The sequence below is a fragment of the Schistocerca piceifrons genome, chromosome 2 (genome assembly GCF_021461385.2).
Source record: "Schistocerca piceifrons isolate TAMUIC-IGC-003096 chromosome 2, iqSchPice1.1, whole genome shotgun sequence".
Taxonomy (NCBI): Eukaryota; Metazoa; Arthropoda; class Insecta; order Orthoptera; family Acrididae; genus Schistocerca; species Schistocerca piceifrons.
Window position 1 is genome coordinate 640,205,125 of NC_060139.1, and position 18,571 is coordinate 640,223,695.

At 38.6% G+C, this 18,571-nt stretch overlaps 1 protein-coding gene across 1 annotated transcript in view; it reads right to left on the minus strand.

Moving 5' to 3' along the window:
• LOC124776988 (phenoloxidase 2-like) overlaps positions 1 to 18,571 on the minus strand; it is a 309,427-nt gene that overhangs the window by 184,752 nt on the left and 106,104 nt on the right. Inside the window, exons 3-4 of the mRNA XM_047252233.1 lie at positions 18,087 to 18,310; positions 12,215 to 12,417 (exon numbers count right to left, since the gene is read on the minus strand). Of these exons, the coding sequence (XP_047108189.1) occupies positions 12,215 to 12,417; positions 18,087 to 18,310 (427 nt within the window). The remainder of the gene's footprint in view (positions 1 to 12,214; positions 12,418 to 18,086; positions 18,311 to 18,571) is intronic.

The following is an 18,571-nucleotide window of genomic DNA, read 5'->3' on the forward strand; positions in this document are numbered from 1 at the left end:
GAAGCCATCTCATCACAGATGATACCAGCAACAAAAAAAGCAGCAGAACAATCACAACCAATAGCTGTTACACAAAATGCAGCAGTACAAGCAATAATCGATGCAGAAATGCCAACTACAGCATCACAATCAACAGCAGCAGCACAGATAGCAGTAACAACAGAAATCCCAGTAATAACAGGAACAGCAGTACAAACAATAATCGGGACAGAAATGCCAACAACAGCATCACCATCAGCAGCAGCATCAAAGACAGCAGTAACAGCAGAAATCCCACAATAGCAGTAGCAGCAGCAGACATGGAAACAACCAACCATGGGGCAGCAAGTAGATGGAAAAGGACACCTCCTTCCCATCTGAAGGATTTTTTAATTGCAGATTTGACGAAAATGAAGCCACCAAGATAAGTAACATTAAATGTCTTACAGTATGCTACCAAAATAATCAGTGTGTAAAAAACAAAGCGCAACAGATGGAAGTAGAGTTACAAATCTTAGACAGCACCGTTACGTGTATTACAGAGCACTGGTGTAAAGAAAGTGAAATCTATATATTATTTTACCCTCATATGTCCAAGCATGTTCTTATTGCAGAAACACAATGAAAGGTGGAGGATCATGTATTTATGTTAAGAATGGCATTGAATTTAAAGTCAGAAATGATATTATCATGCTAAGTGTAGACAAAGACTTTGAAGTGTCAGCAATAGAGATAGTTGCTATAAATATGCCCAAGAAACTAACTATATTATGTGTATATCATGCTCCCAGTGGTAATTTAGAGATATTCTTTTCAAAACTTATACAAAGCCTAGAACTAGTGTTGACTCTGAAACATAATATCCTTTTGTATGGGGACTTTAACATAAATACAACTGAAACAGATGACACCAGTAACACATTCACGAATATCCTACATAGTTTTGGTATATCATCACTGGTCAACTGTGCAACAAGAATAACCACAGAGTCATCTTCTACCATTGACCATGTAGCTACAGATGTAGGCAGAGAAAACTGTGATGTACTTGTCAAAAATCTGGAACTGTCTGGCCATCTATGTCAGATTATAAAAGTAAAAGCTTGTGTAAAAAAAGTATCAAAACTGCATGTATATAAAAGAGTCTACTCTCCATCAGCTTTGCAAGAGTTTTCTTTAAAGTTAGCACATGAAAGTTGGGAAGGAGTATACATAGAAACTAAAGTGAATAGCAAGTTCTCCAATTTTATGTCTGAGTTTAAATTAAAATTTGAAGAAACATTCCCCAAAGTATTAATTCCCATTGGAACACCCACCAACAATAAATGGATTACTGAAGGAATTAGAAAAAATGCTCAAACTTGTAAATACTTAAACTCCATTAAAAAGGACAATAGTGATCCAGTTTTCTTTGCACTACTACAAAACTACTAAAGGATCTACTGTAGTGAAACAAGAAACCTGAACTGTGAAGCAGAGAGGTACAAACACACAAATCAGGAACAAGGAAAACTTAGAAAGTAACCCAAAAGACTTAGCAAATTATGTGAATACCTACTTTAGCAGCATTGCAACGAACTTACAGAAAATTTTTCCAAAAGGTGCTAATCAACCAATACAGAAGCAAACTCAATGGTACTATTTCCAACTACTGAGAAGGAAGTATGCAATGTTGTAAGGCAAGTAAAGAACAAAAACTCGGCAGGTTTAGATGAAATCCCAACGTTCATATTAAAAAACTGCATAAATGGTATCAAAGCTCCACTAACAGAAATCATAAATGAATCCTTCAAAACTGGTTGCTTCCCTGACTATCTGAAGCACGCCAAAATTTTACCAGTTCACGAGAAAGGTGACATAGAAAACGTTGAGAACTACAGACCAACAACCCTATTGTCATGCTTTTCCAAAGTGATAGAAACAATAATGAAAAACTGGCTTTTGAGCTATCTAAGTAAATTCAACCTCCTCTGCAATGACCAGCATGGTTTCAGGCCTGGTAGAGGTACAGAATCTGCAATAGCACACTTTACAAAAATAGTTTTAGAAGCACTAGATGAGAACAGCTATGTAACTGGCCTTTTCCTAGACCTGTCTAAGGCATTTGATACAGTTGACCACCAGAAGCTGTTGCATAAATTAGAGGCACTAGGAGTAAGGGGATTGGTTCTCAAATGGATTAGTTCATGTCTAGAAAACAGAGTACAGTTAGTAGAGATCATACATGTCTCCAGTGGATCAAAGTACATTGAGAAACATATATCTGATCCACCATGTATCAATATTGGGGTCCCTCAAGGAAGTTTACTGGGCCCTGTATTATTTCTGGTGTATATAAATGATTTCACACAACAAATCAGCCATGGAGAGAAGATATTGTTTGCGGATGACGGCAACATAGTAATCACCAGTAAGACACCAGCACAAATATTGAGAAATACTACTGAAGTGCTGAGGGATGTTCACAAATGGTCTCAGAAAACAACATAACTCCCAACGTGAAGGAAAAAAATACAATATGCTTTAGAATGAACAGAAAACAGAGTCCCTTAAATTTAAAACTAGATAACATCTCCATAGATGACATACGTACAACAAAATTCTTAGGGTTGCACATTGACAGCCAAATGAAGTGGAATGAACATGCTATGAAACTCTCCAAAAAGATATGCACAACATGAAACCACTCTTAACAGATGTGACCAGAATAACAGAACTGTCATCTTCTCCTTTAGAGATTATCTTCACAAATATGGATAATGGTATCACTGAGGCACTAAACGTAAACTTAGGTCTTACGGATCACAATACACTACTAGCATACACAAATTCCTCTGTACCCAAGGCAGTAAAACATAAGTGGATATACAAAAGGCACTTCTGCACAGAAAAAGTGAATACTTTCATCCAGTTGTTAGTTAATGAAACCTGGGAAGGTGTCTTTGCACAAACAACAACTGAGGAATCTTGCAATGCTTTTTCTAGTACATTCATGTCCCTATTTGAGGTGTGTTTTCCAAAAAAGCTCACGAAGTTCAATGTCATGTCTAAGAACACAAGTCAGTGGATAACACCTGGTATTAGAGTATCTAGTCAAACACTAAAACATATTAGTCAACTCAAAAAAGACAACACTTCACAGACTTTGTTAAGACATATAGGAAAATTTACAGGAAGCTGATCAAAAAAGCCAAGACAATGCACAATGACAGTGTAATTTCTGGGTCAGCAAACAAATCAAAAGCTATATGGAATGTAGTGTTGTTGTTGTTGTTGTTGTTGTTGTGGTCTTCAGTCCTGAGACTGGTTTGATGCAGCTCTCCATGCTAATCTACCCTGTGCAAGCTCCTTCATCTCCCAGTACCTACTGCAACCTACATCCTTCTGAATCTGCTTAGTGTATTCATCTCTTGGTCTCCCTCTACGATTTTTACCCTCCATGCTGCCCTCCAATGCTAAATTTGTAATCCCTTGATGCCTCAGGACATGTCCTACCAACCGATCCCTTCTTCTAGTCAAGTTGTGACACAAACTTCTCTTCTCCCCAATTCTATTCAGTACCTCCTCATTAGTTATGTGATCTACCCACCTAATCTTCAAAATTTTTCTGTAGCACCACATTTCGAAAGCTTCTATTCTCTTCTTGTCCAAACTATTTATTGTCCATGTTTCACTTCCATACATGGCTACACTCCATACAAATACTTTCAGAAACGACTTCCTGACACTTAAATCTATACTCGATATTAACAAATTTCTCTTCTTCAGAAACGCTTTCCCTGCCATTGCCAGTATACATTTTATATCCTCTCTATTTCGACCATCATCAGTTATTTTGCTCCCCAAATAGCAAAACTCCTTTACTACTTCAAGCATCTCATTTCCTAATCTAATTCCCTCAGCATCACCTGACTTAATTCGACTACATTCCATTATCCTTGGTTTGCTTTTGTTGATGTTCACCTAATATCCTCCTTTCAAGACACTGTCCATTCCGTTCAACTGCTCTTCCAAGTCCTTTGCTGTCTTTGACAGAATTACAATGTCGTCGACGAACCTCAAAGTTTTTATTTCTTCCCCCTGGATTTTAATACCAACTCCAAATTTTTCTTTTGTTTCATTTACTGGTTGCTCAATATACAGTATGTAAAACGTAGTAAAAAAAGAATGTAGTAAGAAAAGAAATAGGCCCAAGCAAAATGTTAGAAATCTAGATGACTTTGTTTCAAAAGATGATCACGGTGCGATAGTCAGAAATCTTACTTTAGCAAATTTCATTAATAACTACTTCATAAATAGTCCATTCAATCTGAGTAAAAATTGTTCTAGGATTAGTAGAACATCAGTCCCAGTAGAACAAAGTGTTAATTGAATTTTGCTACCTCCCATGAACAAATTGGAAGTTAATCGAATAATAAAAACAGTGATGATTAAAATGTCCTCAGGGATTGACGAGGTACCTGGTTCAGTCATGATGAGATGTGATAGTGTCATATCAGAACCACTCTCACACATCATAAACATATCATTGTCAGGAGGAGTCTTTCCACAATGATTAAAAATTGCAAAAATAAAACCATTGTATAAAAAGGGCAATATACATGAAGTGGGAAACTATAGACCAATTGCTTTATTATCGGTATTTTCAAAAGTAATAGAGACAGTCATGAAAAACAAAATTACAAATTACCTCAAGAAATTCAATCTATTGTCTGTAAACCAACACGGCTTTCGCAAAGGAATGAGTATAGAGTCAGCCATCACCCAATTCAATGAAAATATTGAAATGGTGCTAGATGGGAACAACAGTACAATAGGAATAAACTTGGACTTATCAAAGGCATTTAATACTGTCCAACATGATATAGTGCTAGACAAATTAGAATATGTTGGTATACAAGGAGTGGCAAAAGAGTGGTTTCAGTCATATCTCCATAATAGGAAACACGTAGTAGAAACTGCAACTACAAACAGTAAAAACCAAAGTATTGTTTACAGATCGGATATTCAGACCATGCCAATTGGGGTACCACAGGGGAGTGTTCTAGGACCTCTCCTATTTCTTCTTTACATAAATGATATCAACTTTCCAGTAAATGGTATACACATAACCGTGTTTGTGGATGACACAAACATTGTAGTAGCTTACATAAACTGGGTATTGCCAAAATCTGCAACCGGAGTTATACAGGGTGTTACAAAAAGTTACAGCCAAACTTTCAGGAAACATTCCTCACACACAAAGAAAGAAAATATGTTATGCAGACATGTATCCAGAAACACTTACTTTCCATGTTAGAGCTCATTTTATTACTTCTCTTCAAATCACATTAATCATGGAATGGAAACACACAGCAACAGAACGTACCAGTGTGACTTCAAACACTTTGTTACAGGAAATGTTCAAAATGTCCTCCGTTAGCGATGATACATGCATCCACCTTCTGTCGCATGGAATCCCTGATGCGCTGATGCAGCTCTGGAAGATGGCGTATTGTATCACAGCCGTCCACAATATGAGCACGAAGAGTCTCTACATTTGGTACCGGGGTTGCGTAGACAAGAGCTTTCAAATGACCCCATAAATGAAAGTCAAGAGGGTTGAGGTCAGGAGAGCGTGGAGGCCATGGAATTGGTCCACCTCTACCAATCCATCGGTCACCGAATCTGTTGTTGAGAAGCGTACGAACACTTCGACTGAAATGTGCAGGAGCTCCATTGTGCATGAACCACATGTTGTGTCGTACTTGTAAAGGCACATGTTCTAGCAGCACAGGTAGAGTATTCCGTATGAAATCATGATAACATGCTCCATTGAGCGTAGGTGGAAGAACATGGGGCCCAATCAAGACATCACCAACAATGCCTGCCCAAAAAGAGGACATTTGCACTGAAATGAGGATTGACACATTGTTGGATGAACCATTCGCAGAAGTGTACCCGTGGAGGCCAATCAGCTGCTGGTTCTCCCGTTACACTCTCCATACAGTGACGTGGTCAACATTACCTTGTACAGCAGAAACTTCTCTGACACTGACATGAGGGTTATCGTCAATTGCATGAAGAATTCCCTCATCCATTGCAGGTGTCCTCGTCATTCTAGGTCTTCCCCAGTCGTGAGTCATAGGCTGGAAAGTTCCATGCTCCCTAAGATGCCGATCAATTGCTTCCAACGTCTTCCTGTCGGGACACCTTCGTTCTGGAAATCTGTCTCGATACAAATGTACCGCACTATGGCTATTGTCCCATGCTAATCCATACATCAAATGGGCATCTGCCAACTCCGCATTTGTAAACATTGCACTGACTGCAAAACTGCGTTTGTGATGAATACAAACCTGTTGATGCTACGTACTGATGTGCTTGTTGCTAGTACTGTAGAGCAATGTGTCGCATGTCAACACAAGCACTGAAGTCAACATGACCTTCCTTCAATTGGGCCAACTGGTGGTGAATCGAGGAAGTACAGTACATACTGACGAAACTAAAACTAGCTATAACATGGAAATTAAGCGTTTCCGGACACATGTCCACATAACATCTTTTCTTTATTTGTTTGTGAGGAATGTTTCCTGAAAGTTTGGCCATACCTTTTTGTAACACCCTGTAGACTATTTGCAAAATTGGTTTGAAATGAACAAATTAACCGTAAATATCTCTAAAACTAATTATATCCATTACAGGAAAACAAAGTCACACTCTGATCTGGATCTCGGAATACAAAATAAAGAAATTGTGAGAGTTGCTACCACAAAATTTCTAAGTGTACGTATAGACGAAAATTTAGACTGGAAATCCCACATCCTGTATCTCTCTCATAAGTTAAGCTCTGCTTGCTTTGCATTACGTGTTGTTAGCTTTGTATGTAGTAGGGAATGTAGCAGAACTGTTTACTTTGCTCATATACGTTCTGCTATTACCAATGGCCTCACCTTCTGGGGTCATAGTAAGAAAAATCTCAAAACCATCTTCACTCTACAAAAACGAGCTATTAGAATAATTACCAACAGTTCAAGGCTAACTCCTTCAAAGCAATTATTTCAGCAGCAAAATATTCTACCCCTACCATGCCTCTATATACAAAAAAGTGTAATTAATGTAAAAAGAAATATTGACAATTTCCAATGCGACTCAGATCTACATACTTACAACACAAGAAAGTGCAATGACATTCATATTAAAAGAGTTTGAGGGAATATGGAATAGTTGTAGGTAAACAACTAGAATTCTCCCAGATACAGATTTATTCACACTTAGCTTCTACACAGATACAAGTCTGGAGGTTAACTGCCGTTAGCGTCCAACATCCTGCTCAAAGCCCTCTCCTCAAAGATACCACACTTACGCACAGAACAAATATCGATATTTATGGCGCTCTACGCCACAAGTTAACAAGGCTTTGGCACAGAAACAAACAAACATACAAGGAAGTAGATTGTATAACAAACTACCGGTAAAGATAAAAGAAATAAAAAAATTGTATTCATTTAAAGAAGCAGTATTCAAATTTTTAATGACCAATTGCTATTATAGTGTAAATGAATAGCTGGAATAGCTTCATACAAAACTATTAGATTTATGTACTCTGTGCCAATAGTAATTTTTATCTTATTGTTGCTATGATCTAAATAAATAATATGTACAAAAAGGTTAGAATTATTATGTGTTATATCTAAATATCAACTGTGTATTCCATGTAAAAAGTCTTTCTCATACATTAATGTAATTAATCAAAGTTGTACATGCTATTTCAACGCGGTCTGATGTTGTGTAGTCTACTATGCACATTTGTATTGTGTAGAGTATTCTTCACCTATGTATATAAAATAGAGGGAAACATTACACATGGGAAAAGTATATATAAAAAACAAAGATGCTGTAACTTACCAAACGATAACGTGCTGGTAGATAGACACAATAAAAAACACACACAAGCACACACACAAATTTCAAGCTTTCTTGTTTGGTATGTTAGAAGCCTTCTATGTGGGAATGACCAGCAACAAACTGTCCATTCACATGAACGGACACAGGCAGGCAGTGTTTGTTGGCTAAAGATGCCTTGGTGCATGGCCAGTACATCTTGGCACAGTGTTACACCATTTGGGTTATCTGGATACTCCCCACTGACACCAACCTATCAGAGCTCCAAAGATGGGAACTTGCCCTTCAATATATTCTCTCTTCCTGTTACCCACCAGGCCTCGACCTCCACTAATTTCAAGTTGCCGCCCCCCCCATACATCACTTGTCATTCAACAACATCTTTGCCCCTGTACTTCCGCCTCAACGGACACCTCTGCCCAACTCTTTGCCTTTACATATCTCTGCTTGTGTCTGTATATGTGCAGATGGATATGTGTGTGTGTGCAACTGTATACCTGTCCTTTTTTCCCCCTAAGGTGAGTCTTTCCGCTCCTTGGATTGGAATGACTCCATACCCTCACCCTTAAAACCCATATCCTTTCCTCTTTCCCTCTCCTTCCCTCTTTCCTGATGAAGCAACCGTGGGTTGTGAAAGCTTGAATTTTGTGTGTGTGTTTGTGTTTGTTAGTGTCTCTATCAACATACCAACGCTTTCATTTGGTAAGTTACATCATCTTTTTTTTTAGATACTTAAGAGTCCTTGTATCCACATGCAGTAGTGAATGTTTGGGAACTGTATACTTTAGTTATGTTCATTCAGTAATCAGTTATGGTATTATTTTCTAGGGAAACAGTGCTCAGAATTTACAAACAGTATTAAAAATGCAAAAGAGAGCAGTAAGAACTATAACAAAAAGCAGTAAGTGGGCCCACTGCAGAGAACTTGTCAAAATGTTAGAAATTCTAACTGTTCCTTGTGAATTTATATTCCAAACCATAGTGTTCATCACGAAAAATATAGAAAATTATAGCACAAATAGCAGTTTTCAAAACTATAGTACAAGAACAAGTCACTGTCTTCACCTAGAAAGGAAGAATAAACATAAGACTCAAAATAGCTTCTTGTATGAAGGTGCAAAACTGTATAATAAACTGGCACAGAAAATAAAAGAAGCAGATAACATGTACCGCTTTAGGAAAAATTTTAAATTGTTTTTGCAAGGACACTGCTTTTACACTATAAGTGAATTCCTTAGTACAAAATGATTGTAAATAGCTTTTGTTTCACAATATTTTGATAAGGAGCAAAAATGATTGTAAATAGCTTATGTGTCACATTGTTTAACTACATGTAACAACAAACTGTATAAATATATGAATGTAAGCAACTGACAACATCCATACATTTTAATATGTCCACAGATGACTAAATAAATAAATAAATAATAATAATAATAAAAACTTATAGGTAAGAATGGCATGATTTACTGAGTCAAAGACTTTAATGAGGTCAAAAAAGATTCCTGCAACTTTATTCTTATTGTCTAATGATGTGCTAATCTTACCAACAAACTTGTGAACTGCTTCTACTGTGCTTTTTCCATGCTAGAAGTCACTCTGTTTCTTCAAAATAATGTCATATTTTTCAATAAAATTTTGAATCTGGGTGGCAACAGCTTTTTCAGATACTTTTGGCAGGACTGGATGAAGAGAGATGGGACGGTAATTTCCCGTGTCTTTTCTTGATCCTTTGTTGTGCAATGGTTTTATTTCTGTGTACTTTAGCACCCCTTGAAAACATTCGTACTCAAAAGATTTGATTATGATTACAGATACTGTGTCATTTTGTGCACAAATTTAAGAACTTTTGTGAGTATCCCATTTCAACCTGCAGAATTCTGGTGTCTCAGTGTTAATGTATTATGTTTTACTTCTCTTGATGAAAATGATTCAAATTTTGGGAGGCATTAAGACATTTGAAATAGTTACAAATTCTATAAGGAGTAGCAAGAAGCAGTTACTGACTGACTGTCCTTCTCACCTATTTCTTAGCTGTACACACCTAGCGATGTTAAGCTAGAAAAGTGCACTTGCTCTGAACTTTATTTCTCGTTTGGTTTCGAGCAATAGCAGAGGGGGAAGTCAATTTCAAGCCTTAGAATCAAGACATCAAAAACATTACCATCAATAATGAATCTAAGTAGGAAACTGCTTAGTTGATGATTTGAAATATTTGATCAATTCTCACATCTACAATACTCAGAAAATGTATCAAATATGAGAAATGAGCAAAGGGGAAAAATCAGTTCTTCACAGGAGTTGAAGTTATAATAGATGGAATAATTCCAACTTGCTATGTCACAGGCCTTCAAACAAAATTTTTAAATTCCAAAACAAACATTAGTGAGGTTAGTTTTTAAGTATATCAAGTATGCAAAATAAAGAGGAAAAGAAAAACAAATATTATTTATCTTAGGAGTGGTATTACACCAAGTGGAGCTATTTTGCCTTGCCACATTTCAACTTCCCAAGTATTTGAACTGTTCACTTTCTTCCACAAAGGTTGATCCTACTTTTACACACCGAGCGAGGTGGCGCAGTGGTTAGACACTGGACTCGCATTCGGGAGGACGACGGTTCAATCCCGCGTCCGGCCATCCTGATTTAGGTTTTCCGTGATTTCCCTAAAATCGCTCCAGGCAAATGCCGGGATGGTTCCTTTCAAAGGGCACGGCCGACTTCCTTCCCCGTTCTTCTCTAATCCGATGAGACCGATGACCTCGCTGTCTGGTCTCCTTCCCCAAAAACCAACCAACCAATCATCCTACTTTTACATGTAAGGACATACATTTGTGAGACATCTTCATGAGTACTGCCTTTTTTCCAATGCTATATTTTTATGTTATATTTTTTCCAATACTATATATTTTCTCAAAAGTAAGTACTCTTTTTGAGTATTAATTTTCTGATTCAGGAATAATCAACATATCATCTTTACACTTCATCTCATAAATAATTCAACATCCAGTGTCAAAATAATGAAATTACAATAATAATTCCTTATCTACACACATACTGATTAATTTAGAAACAAAGGAATAACACTGTCTCACACCTGTCCCAGTTTTAACCACCTCGGTGCCCCCATTCCTCATGTGGTGTTCTATTTTTTGCAACACAAAAATGATAATTTCTGATCTTCACACACTATATCGATGTATGCTTTTGTATTTCACATAGTAATCTCTCCGTAAAACAGTGTATACAGCATAAGTTTATTTTTGTAGCAAAAAATGATCATTTCTGACCAATATTTACATCAATGTGTGCACTTATGTATGTCAACTAAACCTCTGTATACGTGAACTAAAATCTATTTCAATGTTCAAAAACTGATATTATATGGGCTGCAAATACACAAATAAACAGATTGTAAATTAGTCTGTGATCTCTGCACTCTATTAAATTATGTTTTAGTATTTCCAAGAGCCACGTACAACTGACCTCATAAAAAGTTGTTACCTGGTCAGTGAAACACTAACATTGCACCTCTAAAACACAGTGTGATATTACTCCCAACAGTCAAATAACATATTTTATCATTTTTCATTTTCTAAATCCACAAGCTTGATCGTCTTATTTTCCAAATTTTCAGACATCATGGATACATTAATTGTCTCCACAAGTTTATTTCAGGCTGTTTCGTTTGAACGTACAGTCATTTTTACATCTAACAAAGCATTTTAACATATTTCATTTTTACAAATATTATTGGCAAGTATGAGCAATGTGTTCACTACCATTGTCTTCTCATTTGAAAAGGGAGGATAAGTGGCAGAGAGGGAAATGATATGTAAAGACTGTGGATAAGATATCAGAGCATCACATGTATTTTGAACTGGGAAACAGCAACTTATACATGCTTTCTGTTGCTGCTACAATCACATCTCATCTATACATCAGCCACCTAAACACTCCTTTTGTGTTATACTTTTATTGAGCTTTACTTATGCACTATGTCATATTAATGATGCTACCCTTGATTTTTTTTATGTTCATTGTAACTGAATCTAACAAGGTGAACAGTGTATACAGTTTGATACCAATTGGTGATAATAATGAGTACACCACATTCCTATATTGATAAACATCAGAACAATAATTAACACCCCCCCCCCCCCCCAAATTTCACTCTCTACTAATGTCTCTCTGTCACTGAGATTTACCTTCCATTTTTGTCAGATGACACAGCAGGAAGTTCCAAATGATGGCTAAATTTTACCTAGCACCATTCTAAATCATTTTAAAACAAAATGATTCACCAAAACTCTTTTTTATGTCTTATAATGTTATGAAGCAATAAATTTACCTGGCAACAAGTTGTTTATGTAGATAGTAGAAAAGTTCACCACGGCGATCTTTATTCACAATGTTGAGAGGTCCTTCAAATGGATACACAAGATGCCAGTGCCAGTGGAACAAATTTATTCCAATATCTTCACGAAAATAGGCAACACGGTGCTCAGGTTCAAGGTCAGAGGCAGTGAAATCCTGTGGTATTTCTATTGGAACCTGATTCAACAAGAGAAATTTTCACAATATAAATTTTCAAAATTGTCTCTTGTCATAGATAATGCATCATTTAGTACAATTAATGCATTTATTAATACAATACATTTTTTAGCAATGCAGCGGTTATTCAAATAATCTAATGTGACTGTGGGGACATAAAACTGTGGAGTCGGCCAGCACAATACTGCTGCCCTGAGGTAGCTCAACTAACCACTCTGGACCTGCACTTAATTCATACTGAAACTCCATCCATTGAATGTGGACTCACCAATGCTATGATTCATGCCTAGTGAGTGCATAATGCAGTCCACAGGCAACACTAAGAACAATGACAAATTTGCAGTACTTCTTAACCACCTTGGTGATCATGCCGATCTCATTAGTGACACAGACAAGTACAAGACCATTGAGGCACTTCTGCTTTAATGTCTATCCCACATGCCAGCGCAACAACTTCATCTAGTGGTAAGTGAAACCTCACTTGGTCACAGTATGCCTTCTGCGGTGTGGTGCAAGCTTCACCTGCAAACTGATACAAGCCTACTCCCATATCATTCCCTGTGGATCTTTTGGCTATTAAAGCAGTTGAAGAGCATTCAAATGGCAATGCTGGCATATGAGGACACTCCATTACTCCACTAGGTTTCAAACTATGTCTGGCTGACAGAATGCTAATGCTCACACAGTACTGCTCATTGATTAATTCTCATTACGACTGCACTACAGCTGACAGCATCCCCACCCACATAGTCAACAATGCACGACCCAGGCCCAGACTAGCCAACACCCTGCCTGCATTCCTGGCTGCTACTGTGCACCTTGCACTGTACCTCTTGATGTCATCTGTGACTTGCTGAACCTTGCCACTACTGCTCTGTGTGGTCTCCAGCATCATGAAGATAATGAAATGCATAAAATGCAGACTACCACCAATGCATCTCCACCCGGTCTCTGACCTATGTCAGCCAGTCGAAACAAACTATATGTTCGCCTTCATCCTCACAATGACATCCAGCTAATGACTCAATGGTACCAGTGGCTGGCACTGCCTCCATCACTCTCAATCTTGGCAACCATGCACCTAAGCCCTGGACATTGTTAGTGGCAACAGTGGAGCCTTGCTCAAGAGCACTACTGTTTACTGCCAGAACTGAACTGCCCTCTGCTCTTGCACCATGGTGGCCAACAGGTGATCAGCAGAAATATCAGCAACTCCCTTCCTGCAAATGATACGCTGCCATCTCCTACTTCACAGTCAGAGATGCCTCTTGATGTTATCTTGAAATATGAAATGCTTCTGGATGAGCTCCGCATGAAATCTGCCATGCACTCTGAACTCTAGCATTGCAACTCAGATATGTGAGAAACCAATGACCTTCTCTCTACAAGCATCACCAAGACTTCTAGTGAACTTCATATGGATCAACAGCAACTCACTGTTCTGCAACACCTACACCCACTGCCCGACAATGAAGACATTTCGTTGGCCTCAAAACAGGTCAGTCCGTTGCCTTTACCTAATTGTGCTCACCCAACCACATCCAGTTTGTTCACAGTGCTTCCGCGATGGGGTTGTCCATTGACAATTGTGTTACAATAACACCTATCACTATGCTCTTGTCCACCACTCCACACCAGTCCATCTGGCCACAGATTATTTTTACTGTCCATGATGGGAAAGTTAACTGCATTAAAATCACCTCTGGCAGGTGTGGATGAACTCTCGTGTGCTGGTATTGTACAGCCATCTGACAATGCTGAGCTTCCCCTTCAAACTCGTCTTCAAATATGATAATATCTGGTGACTGTGTGATGATTATCGGTTCCACAATGCCTGGACTGTAATAGACAGCTACTATGTACCAAACTTGCAAGGCTTTTGCACACAAACTTCTTGGTGTCACCACATTCAGTGTTGTTGACTGTAAAAGGGCCCATTTACAGATACCTATGGCTGACAAGGATATAACAAAAAATGCAGGAACCAAGTAATTTGATCTGTTTGAGTTTATATTTATGGCATATAGCTTAAAAAATGTGGTCCAGACCTGGTGGAAGTTTATTGATGGACTCCTATTTAACACATCCTTCTGCTATGCTTACCCAGATGACATGATAATTTTCTCACAGTCTCCTGATGAATATGAGATCAAATTTACGCGCCATGTTAGACAAGTTAGCGACACACAGTGTCATAATTAACAATGACAACTGCCAACTATGGCAATCATGTGTCACCTTTGTTGGACATTTGGCTGATGCTTCACAGAAATACTCCATGCTAGAGAAAAGGGAACAACTCTGCCTCCTCCCTACCCCCTCAGACTATCAAGAACTACCACACTCTTTCCTCTGACTGAGCTGCTTCTCAGCAGGAACATCACTGGCAAATGATACGTGATATAGATCACTGAAATACAAATGGCGATCAACAAGATTAAATCTGATGTCACACAGGAAGTTACCCTTGTGCTTCCATCACTGGACACACACCTTGTGATCACCACAGACACCAGCAATTGTGTGACTGATGTGGTACTGCAGCAAGAGATTGCTGGCACAACACAGCCACTGCACTTCTTCTCTCAGAAGTTAACTGATACTCAGAAGAAGAGGTCAATGTCACCCTGCTTGAGTCACTGTTAGTCATCTCTGCTAGTTTCACAAATTGGCAGACAGTCCACAGAGTAGTCTCCAGGTCAATGAAACATGCTATGCCCCTTCCCTTCTGCACCAGTACACTGGGTTTAACATCTTGCTTCATGACCAACTGAGCCCTCTCGTCACCACCTCTGTATACACTGCTTCTGCCACTGATGTGGGGGATGACACTGCCTCTACCACTGCCTAATCAGCCTCTAACCATCACACCGGGTATGCCGCCCATCCTTCCTCACAGATGATGATGTCATGCCTCCTGCTGCCTCACCAATCATGGACCATCACACCACTTACACCGCACCACCATCCCCCTCTCCTCAGCCTCCGGAAGCTCCTCCCACTTAGTGCTTTGGCCATGCCCTGTGCCTGGTAAGGCACCTCACCACTTATGATATTTCAGTGATTAACACCTCCATCACACCAACATCTTTTCAGCGTACACATATTTCTCCCATGTGTTCCATACTAGCACTATCAGCAGGGGGAGCCTCAGTGTGGATACACACATCCATGGAATCGCCTGGTACAATACTGCTGCCTTCAGAGAGCTCAACTAACCTCTCTGGATCTACAGTTAGTTTGCTCTGATTGATGTTTGTGACATCATGCTTTCTGCCTTGTAGGACAATAAAATCTATTTGTACAAAATTTTATGGTTTGTCAGTTGTTATTATACATAACTACTATTCTAAGTATGGTACTTCTTGCACGACAAACTGTTTAACTGTGCATTAAAAAGTGCAAATATTGATTTTTGTATTAATATTTTCAATGGGATTGTGACTTATGTAACTATTTGCATACTATTTTGCAATCTACACTACTAGCCATTAAAATTGCTACACCACGAAGATGATGTGCTGCAGATGCGAAATTTAACTGACAGGAAGAAGATGCTGTGATATGCAAATGATTAGCTTTACAGAGCATTCATGCAAGGTTGGCGTTGGTGGCAACACCTACAACGTGCTGACATGAGGAAAGTTTCCAACCGATTTCTCATACACAAGCAGCAGTTGACTGGCGTTGCCTGGTGAAACGTTGTTGTGATGCCTTGTGTAAGGAGGAGAAATGCATACCATCACGTTTCCGACTTTGATAAAGGTCAGATTGTAGTCTATCATGATTGCAGTTTATCATATCACGACATTGCTTCTCACATTGGCCGAGATCCAATGACTATTAGCAGAATATGGAATCAGTGGGTTCAGGAGGGTAATACGGAATGCTGTGCTGGAACCCAATGGCCTCATATCACTAGCAGTTGAGATGACTGTCATCTTATCCACGTCTCGATCCCTGAGTCAACAGATGGGGACATTTGCAAGACAACAACCATCTGCACAAATAGTTTGATGACATCTGCAGCAGCATGGACTATCAGCTCGGAGAGCATGGCTGCAATTACCCCTGATGCTGCATCACAGACAGGAGTGCCTGCGATTGTGTACTCAACAACAAACCTGGGTGCACGAATGGCAAACATTCATTTTTTTGGATGAATCCAGGTTCTGTTTACAGCATCATAATGGTCACATCGCAGTCAACACACATTGGAAGCATGTATTCATCATCGCCATACTGGTCTATCACCTGGCGTGATGGTATGGGGTGCCATTGGGTCTCAGTCACCTCTTGTTCGCATTGACAGCACTTTGATCAGTGGATGTTACATTTCAGTAGTGTTGCGACTTGTGGCTCTATCCTTCATTCGATCCCTGTGAAACCCTACATTTCAGCAGGATAATGCACAACTGCATGTTGCAGGTCCTGTACGGGCCTTTCTAGATACAGAAAATGTTTGACTGCTGCCCTGGACAGTACATTCTCCAGATCTCTCACCAACTGAAAACATCTGGTCAATGGTGGCCAAGCCACTGGCTCATCACAATACACCAGTCACTACTCTTGATGAGCTGTGATATCATGTTGAAGCTGCATTGGCAGCTGTACCTGTACATGCCATCCAAACTCTGTTTGACTCAATGCCCAGGTGTATCAAGGCCATTATTATGGCCAGAGGTGGTTGTTCTGGGTACTGATTTCTCAGGATCTAGGCACTCAAATTTCGTGAAAATGTAATCAGATGTCAGTTCTAGTATAATATATTTGTCCAATGAATACCCGTTTATCATCTGCATTTCTTCTTGGGGTAGCAATTTAATGGCCAGTAGTGTATTTCTATTTCCTTAACTGAGATTGTGACAGTTAACCTTCCATACACATTCTTTATCAATTGTTAAAAGTTGTCTTATACACACAGCAATTGTCATGTACTCCAGTTTTGGAACCTGGGTATGCTAAAATGCCAAGGGGAAATCTATGAATAAAATTAGTAGCATTACCCATCAGTCTACTTATAAAAGTAGCTTTACATTCTACATGAGTACAACCACCAACCCATTATTAACTCATTTGTATGGACACTGGTAGACACTTGTATGCTGGAAGTACAGTTGAATGTAGGTCTTTGCATAGTTTTTATTTGTGTAGAGAATAGTCATTGGTACCACATACCTGGACATACTGCAGTATGTCTTATGCTGTAATTACCAGAAGAAAGCAAAGAGCTCATTCTCAGTGCCAATTTCATCTGAAAAAATGAAGATACATCCACTTCCACTGACCACTCATCATTAGATTAAATGCATTCTCATCATGGATCTTCTTCTATGGTGGCCTCTGTGGTCACTTGTATTCAATACATGTGATTTCATTCATCTGGTGTTGTGCCAAGATCCAATGTTCACATCTCCATTGACACATTATACAGGACAACTACCAGGAAGGATCTGATTCTGACCATGATACCTTGAGGTTTTTATAGCAAGATTTAAAAAACTTAACTGACATTTATCAGGTCTAAAATTAGCTACAATGAATACCTACAAAATGAAGACATTCCCTGTTGATTGATGTTTGTCTTTTTGGTACCCTTTTCATCAATAAAGGATAGATAAGGTGAAAATTATTAATAGAAATATGCTTACAGACAGAAGAGTACTAACCCTTGAGCCAGGTGGGACAGCATTTGCCTCCTGCCTTACTCTTGTAAAAATTTCCCCATTAACAAATTTATGAGGGAAAACACTGATAAGCGAGGGTAAACCAACATCACGTGTATCTGGTCTGTGCAGTATTGCTACAGATAATGCGTATATATAAAGATAAGGATTCAGTCTCTCCCTACAGAAAACAGATGCAGAAAGGAAGTCTTCTCTGTTAGGCATATCTGAAACACAAGATCAAAGTCAGTTTAATTAATATTGGAAACAATCCAAAGGAATAAAACAGTAATTAAGAGTAATCAGTTAAAGACTGCATATTTACATGTAGGAGAACATGACTTGTTGAGAATGAATCACAGTATAAAGATAAAAAAAAAAAAAATTATTGTGTGTGTAGTGACTGTGCAATGACAGTGACAAAACCACTGATTGTATGTAGAAAGGTTTTATAATTGGTACAATAATCTGCAGAAGACTTTGTCTTA